The 14,742-nt window shown below is 37.6% G+C and overlaps 1 protein-coding gene across 1 annotated transcript in view; it reads right to left on the bottom strand.

Annotated features, from left to right (window-relative positions):
• OCIAD1 (OCIA domain containing 1) overlaps positions 1 to 14,742 on the bottom strand; it is a 32,697-nt gene that overhangs the window by 1,192 nt on the left and 16,763 nt on the right. Inside the window, exons 5-7 of the mRNA XM_054029096.1 lie at positions 11,460 to 11,589; positions 7,155 to 7,372; positions 3,440 to 3,592 (exon numbers count right to left, since the gene is read on the bottom strand). Of these exons, the coding sequence (XP_053885071.1) occupies positions 3,440 to 3,592; positions 7,155 to 7,372; positions 11,460 to 11,589 (501 nt within the window). The remainder of the gene's footprint in view (positions 1 to 3,439; positions 3,593 to 7,154; positions 7,373 to 11,459; positions 11,590 to 14,742) is intronic.

Genomic DNA, 14,742 nt, shown 5'->3' with positions numbered 1-14,742 from the left:
AGAGCTGGGTTCCCTGATCTGCCACATGTTTTGTGGGACCTTGGACCAGTCACTTGGTCTGTGTCTCAGTTTCCCCTCTCTAAAATGGGGTTAACAGTACTTTTCTACCTCACAAGGGTGTTGAGAGGATAAGTACATTAATGATTGTGAGGCCCCCATTAATGTAGTATACAAGTACCTAAGATAGACAGTAGGTGCTGAGTTGTGCTGGTCCTCAAAGTAGGGTGACCAAACAGCAAGTGTGAAAAATCAGGACTGGGTGGGGGGGTAATAGGAGCCTATATAAGAAAAAGACCCAAAAATCGGGACTGTCCCTATAAAATTGGGACATCTGGTCACCCTACCTTAAAGGGAGGGGAAGCTTGAATTTAATGCAAGAGAGAAGTGAGAGCCAGTAGGAGGATCTGGGCTGTCAGAAATTGTGTGCAAGTGAGAGCAATATGGTCAGACCAGCCAAAGATTCTAAAGGAGAGGGGAATGTCAGGAGGCCAGAGAGGCAAGACAGGATGAGAATTTATGTGGTTCACACAGAGAACTGGATCTTGGAAATATTACATATAAGGAAGAAGCAAGCTTTGGCTTCAGCCTGAATGTTTGGGGTTAGAGAGAGGGTGGATTTAAAGATGATACCAAAGTAATGGGCTTGAGTGACTACGAGTGGTAGTATTGTCAACAATGACAGTGGCACATCTACATGAGGAAGTTGCAATGACTTCATCTTAAAAGTGCAATTTTAAACAGATTTGGTTAAATCCATGCAAAAAGGTTGTGTGGACTCTCTTATTTCAGTTTAAACCAGGTTTATTTCAGTTTAACTTGAGTTGATGTCTAATTGACAAGACAAACTGAAATATGCATGGCTTAAAACCCAAAGGAAGAGGGTCCACAGAGCTCTTTGCACTGGTTTAACCCAATCAGTTTTAGTTAAACCAGTGCACTTCTCTTATGTAAAGGCCAAAAAAAGGAGATGTATCTCCAGGGAAAGAGGCTCTCGTGGGCACTGGGGTTTGCCTCCGGGTTATCTGTGGGTGCACAGAATGACAGAAGACTCTACTGGAGGCGTTTGAGGGTGGCATGGACAGGAGGAAGGTGTTGTAGATGTTCCTCCTACCCTCTCAATGTAATTTCAATTTTGAGGATTTGTGCTGATTTCTGCTCCCATCCCCACAAAACTGCTGTAGGGGTTACCTATTGCTTATCATCATTTGCTGCTGAAGAGCATCCACTCCTCAGTAATTTAGCAGGCATTAAGCAGGCACACTAAGAGCACAGAGGTTAAACCCAAAGGAGGCAAACCCTAAATTTTAGTTCCTGTTCTTACCCATTATTATAAAGCTATCTAACATTTCAAAAGAAAAGAAGTAAACAGGCTGAAAAATCACTGAACTCTGCTATTGAACCATCTCTGTTAGTGACATCAGTAAGTTCCCTAAAATTAATTTCAGACTTTCATGCACTTCTGTCATTTATTATCCAGCAAATATTTACATTTATTTTAGTTTTGCTTTTACTCTACTTTCTTAAACAGTGCAAGCAACCACATTTACAAGTTACCTGTAGAAAGCTCAGTGAACTACTCATGTTACATTTTCAAAAGCTGATGATAAATATAAAAGTAACAACATTCTATCTATTTTGATCTTATGTTCTGTTTAAACACTGTTCCATAGTGAAAAAATCCTAGATTAAAAAGTATAAATAAAATTTTGAACCTTTGTATTCTGCAATTCCATAGCCATAGACTTTGCTGTTTACTCCTTGCCACAAAGTGCTGCTCCAGAACTTGAGCTTTCATTTAAAAGAAAATATGATTCTAGTCTCTATGGCTGTGGAGAAAACCTTGAATAGGAAACTGTGCACACAGATGAAATGTCAGTTGCCTGAATCTACAGGCAACCTGGAACAATAGCTCAGAGGTGTGAACTGCCTCATTCATGGCATCATGAATTCCACAGCCATGGGAGTCATCATTTTTCCCAAGAATCCACGTAATTCAGAGTGTCTGCCACAAAATTCATCATTTTGATCCAGGCAGGTACTCAATATTTTATCTCATTGCCCTGCTAGGACCAGCCTGCAGCTACATTTGCTCTACAGCTTTTCCCACAAGGGGAGTTAATCGTATTACTGGCCCCATGGAGAATATAGTGGGGAAAAAACCTATCTTTGAAAATAACTATTGTTTCAAATGTTCACCCAAGAATTTTATGTTAATTAGTATTTTCAACTATTGGCTAAAACTGCATATGTTCTATGGGGGTGGGCGGTATGGGAATGTAGAGTATTTCATAGTGCTAGAATAAATTAACATTGCCACAAAATTAAAGGGTTGCTGCTGCAGAATTCGGTCCCATTGTGATGCAGAATATATGGGGACCTAAATATAATTCCTGAAGATTCAAAATGACAGATCCTGCAGTGCATTAAACATCAAAAAAAAAATTTTATTCAAAATAAGAAGTGTGGTTCCCAAAGATAGATTTATACTGACTGAATGCCATTTCATTTTGAAGGTCATTTCATTTTTATTTTACTGTCTAAAGTTCTGTTTTCCAGTGTGAAAACAAAAATCTCAAGATTGGTGCCAAGTACTAGTTCCTTCCTTTAAATTTTAACATCGAATGGTAAACATCTGCAAACAATGACATGTCCTTCAAAATTCTACACTACAGAAATCCCAAATTCATAAAATACGTTTTAAAAAACAGGTATGTGGTCTGTTTTGAGAGAATGCTAACTTAGCTTTTGAAAGGGTGTATGCTAAAAAGCTCAATCAGAAACCTTAGTTCTAGAACCTTTGCTAAAGAGCTATGATGCAGTAAGTGCTTTCTTTGGATATGTCTATACAACTAGGCACCCATGGCTGGCCAATGCCAGCTGACTCAGGCTCGTGGGGTTCAGACTGCAGGGCTGTTTCGTTGCTATGTAGACTGCCGGACTCAGGGACCTCCCACCTCTCAGAATCCTAGAGCCCAGGCCCCAAAGTCTACACAGCAGTGAAACAGCCCCACAGCCCAAGCCCTGTGAACCTAATTCGGCTGGTACATGCCAGCTGCAGATTTTTCTTTGCTACGTAGCCACACGCCTAAAGGCCTAGGCAGTCAAGCACTAATCAAACTTTTCACAATTCGTTTCTAAATGGATAACATGATTGTTCTAGTACAGTCATTATAATCTGCTACCAAAACGTCAATGTTTTTTTCCAACACAAGAAGTAATCTGAAATATGAAACTATATAATATGATGTACATAAGCCATACATAGAAAGGAAATCAGTTCAAATGTGAGCTAAGTCAGAAACACAATTTTGTCATTTCAAGACAGTGTTTAAGAAATCCCTAAAGGATAAACGAAGTTAAGCATAAGACTCTAACCCTTTTCAACACTACTTTGGCATCCATGTTCACTACATACTGCAGCAATTCAGCATCAAATTACCTTCTTTTTTAAAAGGTCTCTCCTGTGAAGACTTGACTGGAGTCTCTGGCTTTTGTGTTATTGCTACTTCATATGTCTCTCTGTTTCTAGTCCTTAACTCCTCGTATGAGACACTTTTTCTTTTAGGACTTTCTTCTAGTAATGGAACAGGTTCTAAAAAAAATAAAAAAAACAAAAAACCCACTGAGAATTAGCAACACCCAACTACACTTGATTACAGCTGCAATTAACCAAACATTTTTTTAGCATGCCAATCAATTGTAGCTCAACTTAGATTGAAATGGGACACATTACAGCCACAATCCTAAATTGCAATTCAGTTTTTTTAAAGTATTGTAAAAGCACTCTATACATTCAGAAGGATCCCTCCTGAATCCTTTCATTTTATTCTCAGATGCCACCAATGTTATGAAGTAGTTGTGTGCTGGAAAAACTGAGTAGTGACACACAAAGAAGAACATAAAGCAGAATTTCTATGCATAGCACTACCACAAACAGCTTTTCAAGCAGACAGCAGTTCACCTAGATCATGACTGACAGCAAAGACATGTTTTGCTCTGTTGGGAGTACATCAGTATGGTACAGCAGTCTAGTCTGAGCAGATAGCGCAACCCAAAGCAAGAGTTTTCCATATTTTCAGACTCTAGAGAATAGAGAAGAGAATTCTGTGCACTCCAAGCACAGCCAAACTTTTTAAAAATGAAGACTTTGGAGAAGGGGAAATCAAACTGGTCTAAAGAGAAAAGGATGTTATGGATCAGCCACCTACGTATTTATAAAGTGCCCAAACTCCGTGGCATCTAAGCACTATCAGGCTTGTGGGTTTGCTTCCATTCATTCCCACCCCCCATTTTTAATCTGTCAAAAATGTATTGCTCTTAGGATGGAGAAAGGTTTTCTTTTTCTTATTTTATCCAAGAAAAAACCTAGCCATCCCCCAATAATATTAAAAATGCCATATCTTTGAGTAAAAGTAAGAATGTCTAGTCCAGTAATGTTTAGGAAATAAGAACATATTCATCTATTAGAGCACCATAATTTGGTGCTACTACTACTGACAGAGCATTTCAAATAATATATAGTGGTGATTAATAAAGGAAACCTTTGGTGAATGGAAAATCAGATGCATCACTATTTTTTTTTTTTTTTGGAAGAACCACAAATTTGAGCTGTTTTACATCTTGAGTTGTTCTACAACTATTAGAGTCACTTTGCTAGGTTGGCTAGTGAGATTATCAAACAAATGAAAGAAAAGTATAAATAGATTGAACTCTGTGAAATAAGACTCAAATTTCATATGAGTTAATGCAAATGCTTGGGCTCACTTATTCCTTGGGTCAAATTCTGGCTCCACTGACTTCAATGGCAAACTCCTATTGACTTCAACAGGGCCAGGATTTCAACTCATGACCTCAGAGGACAAAGTGACAAACTGTTGATCTTGGTTTATACACCATTAATGATGTTACAATCTGCAAGATTTCTCCCATCCAAGAAACTGAGCAGTAAACACTATCATGGGTGGTTGGAACTATGTGAATGATCGTATCTGGGACTATGAGTTACAATTAATAAGGCAAAGGGGATAACGCTATTTCAGGGTGTTATGGCTTTTCTAGGGTCTGATTACATTTTCTTTTTGTTCTTCACGTTTTTTTGGTTGAACTATTATTAATTTTGAATGACACATGGTCAGCTTTGTAAATCCCAAGAAAGTAGCTAAATTTATAGATCAGATCACAATCAGAAATGGAGATAAACAAGGGTTTTACTTTTTTTTTTTTAAGATCCAGATGGATTTTTGAGCTTACTTCATTGATTTTTTCTTATTTATGCTTGAGGTAGACAAACTGTCAGTCTCTATCCACACGTGAGAAGAGACACTAATTTATGTTTTCTGATTCTGATATTGCTAAATTACCAGAAAGAGATTTAAGCTGTTTAACATTTGGTGGATGAGAAAGTTTTGGTCACTTGACAAAAGCATAGCAAGACAAATGTATTCCAAAATTATTTAAAGTTTATAAATTACTTTTCAGAAATCCAGCTAAGTTTATGATTTGCATACAGGCTTGCAATCCTTCCAGAAACAGCAAAACCATGTATAGCAGGTCCTCCAACACAGCAAGATATCAGTCTATTGTAGGGATATTAAAGAAGGTACTAACAGTGATTTCCCCAAGTGACAATGCCCCCGCCCCCTCCGCCCCCATAATTTGTCCCCCACACTTTAAAATCCAACAGTCTGTATATTAAAGGCAATTGTTTCTGGAGAAACCCTCAGTCTAGGGTGACCAGATGTTCCAATTTTATAGGGACAGTCCTGATTTTGGGGGTCTTTTTCTTATATAGGATCCTATTACTCCCCCAACGCCTGTCCCGATTTTTCACACTTGCTGTCTGGTCACCCTACCTCAGTCTGCATTAAATGGTAAAGGTTATCAAGATTTGTGATAGAATGTGATGTTTTATACATTAAAATGCTGCTATCATCAATAGGTGGGTTGTTGCTTAAGACTTATTGGGATAACTGGATTTGGAAAAACTCCATATTGGATTACATATTTATTTTATTATTCTTTCATGCTATTCCTTACTGTCCAGTTTTATAAACCCAGTTAATTAAAAACAGTTAAAAATCAAAATCAACCTATGCATGATGTTAATATGTGTAAATTGCCAGCTCCAATTTCACTTTTGCAAGCATTCATTTATGCATTTATGCACACATTTCCTCCTCTGAATATATCACTTCTATACTTTATTTGGGGATTTTTTTTTCCTTCACATATTATCAATTATTGTATAAATTCAGCACACATGGAGAGAGCAACTCCTGGATTCTGTTAAAATTGCAGTTTTCAAGTGCTTCAGTGTAAGGAGTCAAAGATTATGAATGTGTCTAAAATGTCAGCCCCTAAATCTGTTAGCAAAAATTAGTTGTGTGAAGGGGCTTTTAGAGTCAAATTAATAAAAAGATTGTTAAAAAAAATTAAAAAATCTAAAATACATTTAAAATATTTCTTTCTCTCTCTATAGATATAATCCCATGCCAATATATTCCATATATTTAATCCCATGCCAATGGAACAGGGTTTTTAAAATGTGATAGGTTTGTATTTTTAACTTTTAAAAATCTGAATATTGGGTTCTGTTTTCTCCTGCAACAACTGAGGACATCACTGAGCCTAAAATTTCCTGCAGCCTTCATGCTGCTTTAGGTGTTAATGATGTCCTGGACTGTTACAGGGGAAAAACAAGATCGTGAACTCAGGTCGTGGATGATACCTAAAAAAAATGATGATTTTCCATATATATATTTATTCCATGGAAATAATTATTGCAATTATCTTTTTTAAAAAATAAAGACATTAAATTGGTTTTAAAGAGACAAATGTTAAAACAGAAACATACTGTAGATAGTTGTGCTTTGTGTCAACATACTTTTTTCTTTTTGGAACTTCAACACATTCCTGTAACAAAAACCACTGCGATTTACAAAATACTGTATATTTGGACAGGTGCTAAAATAAGGCAATTTGAATATACAGAATGTATACATCCAAGCAAATTAAGGGGATATACTGTATTTATCATCATGACAAAAGAAGCTTTACTTTCACATTCTTCCCACCTCTAAAAACAAAAGACATCCAGGACATAGACAAGAATTAATGTACTATGAAGTTATAAACTTTATTAAGACAAGCCATACCTTGGGCATTATGGTCAGTAATTCCAGTAGGAGAGGATTCATTCAGAGAAGAACTGAATGGAATTGGTGCATAATTAGAGACAGACTGCTCTGCAGGCTGATCTGCTGAACTATATTCATGTGAAGAGCTGGAAGAAAGTGGAGCTTCAGCTGTTTGAGAATATCCAAAAAATAACCCAGAAGGCGAACCTGCAAAGTTTGATTTTTGAGCAGCATATCTGGAAAAATAACACAATTGGATATTAAGATTGGAAATAATTAATTAAAGCACATGACACACGATGGGTTGAGGAATAAAATGTCCTTGATTAAAGCTTTTAATACAATTAATTTTTTAAAACTTTAAGTATTAACAGAGTTTAAAAGAAAAAGGTAACTGATTCTGCTTACACTGTCCAAAAAGATCTATATGTCCCGCTTCCTAACACATACACACTTTACAAAAGGAGCATACATGAGAAACTTGAGTCATATCTGAAAAAAAATACAGAATATAGACAGAGTACCAGCCATGGGCTTGGAACTTTACAAGATAAATACTGTAAGACACAATCCCTGCCCCCAAAGACAATTCAGACACAGACAAAACACATCAGACACAAATAGAACAGGGTGTGCCTGCATGAGCTAGTGGTGGCATAAGAATCTAGCAGTAGCTACTATTTTTGAATGTTTTGAGGGAAGAACTGTGGTTTGAGAAGCCAAGATGCAACTTAAAACCCTTCATTACAAGCTGCTACGACTGATCAATACCAAAAAAAGTGACAGTAGCTATCCTGGGGGCAAAAGAATTATCTTGAGGAAACAGAAGTCTTAGGTTCCTCCCTCATATTGCTGAATTAGTTTTCCAGCACAAAATTAACAGGGGGAATGATGATTAAAAACAATTTTTTTTTTTTAAAAGAAGATGATATCAATTGGTTACATGCAAAAAAATTTGTGTACTATAGTAATTTAGGCCTGATTCAGCACAGCACTTAAGTACATGCTTTAATTTTAAGTGTATACTTACATGCTTCGCTGAATAGCGAAGGATTTAAGCCCATACTTCTAATGGCCCTGTACACTACTGAATTATTTACTCAGCTGCCCATCTCTTACTTTTTTGGGGGGGGAGAAGGAGAATTAATTTATTCATATTTTGGATCATTTACAATACAGTAAGACATTACAGTTACATTGTCTTTACACATATAGGTACATACATCTTATTACAGAATTAACAATATAAAGCAATATATTGTTATTTTAACCTTTCCCTTTCCCCCCCATTATTTAAATACCACCTTAACATGGTGTGTATATTTGCATTTAAGCATGCATATTCATTTTTTTTGGGGGGGGGGGAGGGCGCAGAAGCGAAGCTGAAGGTTTTATGTGGGAGCATGGAAGAGTCTCAGGAGAACAGAAAAAGGAAAGCAAAAGGTGGCGGGGATGTAATTCAGTTATCCCATGTATATATTCTTCTTGACTCTTGTATAAGATTACCATGTCTATGGGTAAATCTACACTTCAAGCTGGGAGTGGGATTCCCAGTTTGAGGAGACATACTTGAGTTACCACACTAATAGAACGTAGGCGCGGCAGTGTAAACAGCAAAAGGGGCTAGCTGCTGAGTGCATGCCCATCAGATGCTAGGAACGTACTGGAGGCAGCCAGCACGCACCGCCTCCCTCCCACCCTGCCCCCTTGTGCTGCCCTGGCTATGATCTATTTTTAGAGAGCTTGATGAGAGCCAACATGAGTATGTCTCCTCACACTGGGAATTACTCCTCCAGCTTGATGCATAGACATACCCTATATCAAAGCATCTCAATGATTTCAGTGTTTCTATTGTATTGTTTTCCTGTGCAAGGTATATTATTACTTCAATCCATTTTTGTGAATTTGGCTGGCACTGTCTCACAAATTTTGAGAAGTCTTACATTATAAGATATTCTATTATTAATTTTTTTCAGTGATCTACAATAGGAAGTGTTGCCTGAAACAACAAATTTAAGATTGCTTTTCTTTTTTTTACTCTAAACAGCAAAAACAGGAGTAGCTTTGTTATTCCCAAATTGAATCTTTACAAACAGCCCAACTCCCAAAGTCTAAGTCCTGTTCAAGTTCTCTCTCTAGTTTTATTATTATTATTTCCTCATTTTCAAAGGGTAGAGGACGGGGGGTTGTGTTTTTTTTTTTTTTACCATCCAGCAGTCACATTTTATGTGCATGAAAGAGGGCCTGGCTATTTGCATTTCATACAGCTATCTAGGACAATATTATATATTTTATTATACAGAAATGGAGAAACATACATTCTGTAAACTAAATAATATTAAACTTGCACTATTTTGTTAGTATTAGGGCCAACAATTATCTGTATTATCTCATCCCATTCTTTTGCTGTTATTTCATATTTACAGTCTGCACTTAACAGCTTTATGCTGTTTGTTGTTTAAAAACAGTCATGATTCTAAAGAATCTTGACTGCTGAAACGTCAAGCCCTTGTGTAAAATTTTCAAATACAGGTAGCTTTGTTGGTTCCTGTCTTCTCTGAAAGTGATATTTAATAAAGTAAGCCACCTGTATAAACTCATATTATGCATTTTTTCTCTTTTTTTATTTTTTTAATATATCAGCTATATCTGCTTGTTTTGCCCATCTCTTAAACAGATTAATGAATGCTGTGCATTTGTTCTCTCTGGGTTCTGGTGGTTCTTTATGTAATTTTTACTTGACATAATTTCTCGTCAGTTCTATCCTGTTCAGTTCCACATTGGCAATATCTTGAATTATCTTGTTATTTGTCCCTTTACAATGCATTCTATGCCCGGAGGTGGTTGCAACTGTCTTGCCTCATCTATGAGTGTACAATGGCACGTAAAGGACAATTTTAAAGAAATAAAAATCCTTTATTTGCCTAGGTCTTACTAATTGCAAACCAAAATGTTTTTAAAGCCATTTGTTTTGTATGAATTTAGTTAGCATGAAAGTGAAATGGTTGATATCACTGGCTTCAAAGCAGGGCAGTGTATGTGAACAATACTGCAGTTTGTACAAATTACTGCTAATTACTGTCTGCCAGACAGAGCCACAACATTCTCATTCATAACCTAAAACAATGTAAACCCATTTTATGGAAGCAAAAGAATGAGCTATTAACCTACTGCATCATCAAGACACCTAAATCTTTTGTTCGTTTAAACAAGTTTTTACAGTTTCAATTCTTCACCCACTCTTGACAAAGATATGAGCCACTATAATTTCTTACTTGTAAAAGATTTAGTTTTGAATGATTACCCCCAACTGAGATTAGAACATGGAGTTTAAAGAGAACTAAATATTTAGGGTGATGTTATCCAACACAATCGAATTTAGTGCAGTAAGTTCAATTCTTTCAGTATAAAATCATGTTCAGCACACAAAGCTTTCAAAAATCCTAGTTTGGAAAGCAGTTAAGAGATTAATTCAAGTCCTTATTAAAAGGTTTTAAAAAATATGTCTGTCTGTCTATGTAACAGTAACCATTACATAAACTGGACTACTGCTCACTGCTATCCAAATAACATTTTCTGAGCAGTGAATTATATAAACTAATATAAAGATTTATATAGGTCAGAGATTACAAAACTAATGTTATTAAAAACCGTATCAAGTGGGAAAACATTTCTGAAACAAAACAGGAAATATTTTAAAGAACTTGATGAGTTTTTCATAAATACAGTATAATGGTGTCATGTTTCTCCACTATTATAGATTTTAAAGTTGTGAACAAAGGAAAGTAGTAAGTTTGTCCACCATACTTCTTCCTCAGCTAATATTGTTTACTGATCTCTTTCCTTTTATTATTATTTCCGCCCTCTTTCTACTTCACCATCAGTCAAACTAAACTATTGGAAAACTTCCAACAAGTGAGGCTATTTTATTTTAGTTGTCTTCTAAACTATCAAGAGAAAACTTGTGTAACATTATTGTGAGTAAATCCCACAGGAAACCAAAGCCTTAGTGTACACTCTAGTACATTTTTGCTTTAAAAAAAAAAAAAAAAAAAAAAAAAAAAAACACTTTGCTTGACTCGACAAAATACTCAGTTGTACATAACAGAGCTCAAACATAATTTTCAGTTGATGCCGCTGCTTTGTGAATTCACAAAGAATGAGTTTCCTGGAGGTAACAAGTTGCTGGAAGGGAAGGAAAAATTCAGCTTTCAAGATCACCGCAAGTTGCAAATGCAGCCCTGATCTTTCTATGAACTTCTTACAAGAAAAAAAAAAAAAAAGTTTAAGAACTTAAAGAAAGTGAAAGAATTGAAGTCTTACTTATCTGGAAGATATCTGTGCCTTCGTCGTAAACTCTCTCCTATTGGGGAATTCTCCAGTCTCTCAAATTTCCTCTGGCAGGCCGACATGTAAGAAATCTTTCCAGCAATATATCCACATATACCGGCAACTTGTATGTAAAGAAAAGAGCAACTCTGACATACTCTGCACCATAACATCAATATACTTTACAATAAAAGTAGTCATTAAAAAATGTAGTACACAGTGCCTTAGTATCAAATGAAAATAAGTTAGTCTTCAGTTGTGATTTAAAGAACAAAAAAGGCAGCATCTTTAATATTTCTTTGGTACTCCTGTCCAGAGAAGGTACTAAAAGAGTAAGGTGACAGCTGAACAAAGTCATAATGAAGTGTCTGGGACAAGCAGGCAACCATCAGATGTGGCAGTTGAGAGGAGAGAAGGATGACAATCAAAGATCTCTGGACCAAGATTCCCAAGGGTCTCAAACTAGGGCTCTCAACACTTTGGGTTTCCTGTTGCACAACAGTAAACCTGGCAACCCTGGAAACTTTGACTAGAGCTAAGCTATAAGGTTTCCAGCTGAGTAGCTCAGAGAGCCTCATCAATTTCATTCAGAATATGTAGAAACAGACTTTTTTATTTTTTTAAACAAAAATTTAGACTCTCCATAGGAAATTTGGAAATTGTAGAAAATTCCAAAATTAAAATAAATAAATAAAATTGTTCCACATTGGAACAAAAACTCAAAGAAAAGTAATTTCAAGTTGTGAACAGCCCTACTTCACAGTCAAGAATATCACTTTGAATTTAATAAAAGAATCTGACTGGCAATATGTCATTAAGGCAGAGGTGGTGTCTGTCTATTCACTTAATTTAATGCTATTTTTTTAAAAAGGGACAGGCTATAGTTTATTAAAGGGAAACCTCAATGACCCAGAACTTGCCTAGCTAAAGTAGTATTTCTTAAGGAACTGTTTCTTCAAGCACTTCATATATAGTCAAGAATATGCATTTATATTTCTTTCTCCATAACCCCTTTTAAAAGAAAACTAGGTAAATCAGAACATATAGAAAGTTATTAACATTTAACACTCAAAATCCATAAATAAAAACCTAAAGTTCTTTTATCCCCTGCCTACTTTTTAAATGTGTTGCATAGCAATTTTAAGTGTATATGATACAATCTATGTAGAACATGGATGAGTTGGTTAACATTGGAGCCTTTATTTATTTTTCATTACCTGACCTGAGTTTTAAGAACAGTAACAAAATAAGACATTTTTGTATTTCAATATATATTACAAGTGACGCTCCAAAACAGCTCTCAATATATTAAAGGGACACAACTTACATTATTTTTAAACGGACTTAAAAAAATCAGCTGTCCATAGAGCATCCTTTAAATAATATGCCCTGTATTGATTAAAAATTCTTTTCAAATAATTACAGTTTTTTTCACTCCTCTATTGATGTTCAGAAGGCTCTTTTGGGCATGTCCAAGACAACCACCAAACATGCTCAACACACCCCTCATTCCAGGGGTGAGCAAACTTTTTGGCCCAAGGGCCATATCTGGGAATAGAAATTGTATGGCAGGCCATGAATGCTCACAACATTGGGGCTGGGTTGCCGGAGGGGTGGAGGGCTCTGGTTGGGGGTGCAGGCTAGAAATGAAGAGTTCAGGGTACAGGAGAGGCTCTGGGCTGGGTGCAGGGGGAAGGTAAGGGCTCTGGCTGGGGGTGCAGGCTCTGGGGTGGTGCTGGGGATGAGGAGTTTGGGATGTAGGAGGTGCTCTGGGCTGGAACCGAGGGGTTCAGAGGGTGGGAAGGGGATCAGGGCTCAGGCAGGAGGTTGGGGTATAGGAGGGGGTGCAGGCTCTGGCTGGGGGTGCGGGCTCTGGGGTGGGGCTGTAGATGAGGGGTTTGGTGTGCAGGAGGGTGCTCCGGGCTGGGATCGAGGGGTTTGGAGGGCAGAAGGGGGATCAGGGCTGGGGCAGAGGTGCGGGGGGAGGCTCAGGGGTGCAGGCTCCGGGCGTCACTTACCTCAAGTGGCTCTCTGAAGCAGTGGCATGTCCCTTCTCCGGCTCCTATGTAGAGGCGCGGCCAGATGGCTCTGCACTCTGCCCCATCCACGGGCACCACCCTTGCAACTCCCATTGGCCGCGGTTCCCGGCCAATGGGAGCTGCGGGGGTGGTGCTTGGGGTGGGGACAGCATGCAGGGCGGCGCACCCTGGCTGCCCCTATGCGTAGGAGCCAGAGGGAGGCCATGCTACTGCTTCGGGGAGCCGGGTGAAGCAGCCTCCGACCCTGCTCCCTGGCTGGAGCACCGGAGCAGGGCAAGCCTCAGATCCCGCTCCCCAGTGGGAGCTCAAGGACTGCATTAAAATGGCTGGCAGGCTGGATCTAGAGAGATCCTTTCTAATGAATTTTGGAATACTAGGGAAATTCCCAAAGACTGGAAGAGCTAACAGTGGCACAACATTAGCAAAGTGGGCAAGCAGGGTGATCTGGTATCAATAGGTCAGTAAGACGGATATCAATTCCGGGCAAAATAACGGAAAAAGGTGATATGGGATTCAATCAATACATAATTAAAGGGTAGTAATAAAATGAATGTCAATCAACACTGTTTTATGGACGACTGATCTTATCAAACAAATCTGATTTCATTTTTTTAAATGAGATTACAAGTTTGATTGATAAAGATAAATGCTTAGATGGAATATACTTGTACTTGAGTAAAACGTTTGCTTTAGTACCAAGCAATATCCAAAGCACTATACAGCATCAATAAAGAACATTTTACATCAGTTAAGAACTGGCTAACTGATAGATCTCAAAAAAAATAGTTAAGTATCAGAGGGGTAGCCATGTTAGTCTGGATCTGTAAAAAGCAACAGAGAGTCCTGTGGCACCTTTAAGACTAACAGATGTATTGGAGCATAAGCTTTCGTGGGCGAATGCCCACTTCGTCGGATGCAAAAAAATAGTTGTCATCATAGAATGGGATATTTCTAGTGGTGTTCCTCAGGGAACAGAGCCAGCTTTATTCAAAATATTCGTCAATGATCTGGAAGTAAATATAAAATCACTGCTGATAAAATTTGCAGATGACACAAAGATTGGAGGAATAGTAAATAAGGAGGAATACAGGGCAGTCATACAGAGTGATCTGGATAGTTTGGTTACATGGAGCCATTCAAAACATGTTTTAGTACAGCCAAATGCAAAGTTATTCATTTAGGAGCAAGGGATGCACAACTAGGAACTACACAATGGGGGAATGTATCTGAAAAGGATT

This window comes from Malaclemys terrapin, chromosome 5, assembly GCF_027887155.1.
Source record: "Malaclemys terrapin pileata isolate rMalTer1 chromosome 5, rMalTer1.hap1, whole genome shotgun sequence".
NCBI classification, from domain to species: domain Eukaryota; kingdom Metazoa; phylum Chordata; order Testudines; family Emydidae; genus Malaclemys; species Malaclemys terrapin.
The sequence above is the reverse complement of the archived record's forward strand: the minus strand, read 5'-3'. Positions and strand labels throughout refer to the sequence as shown.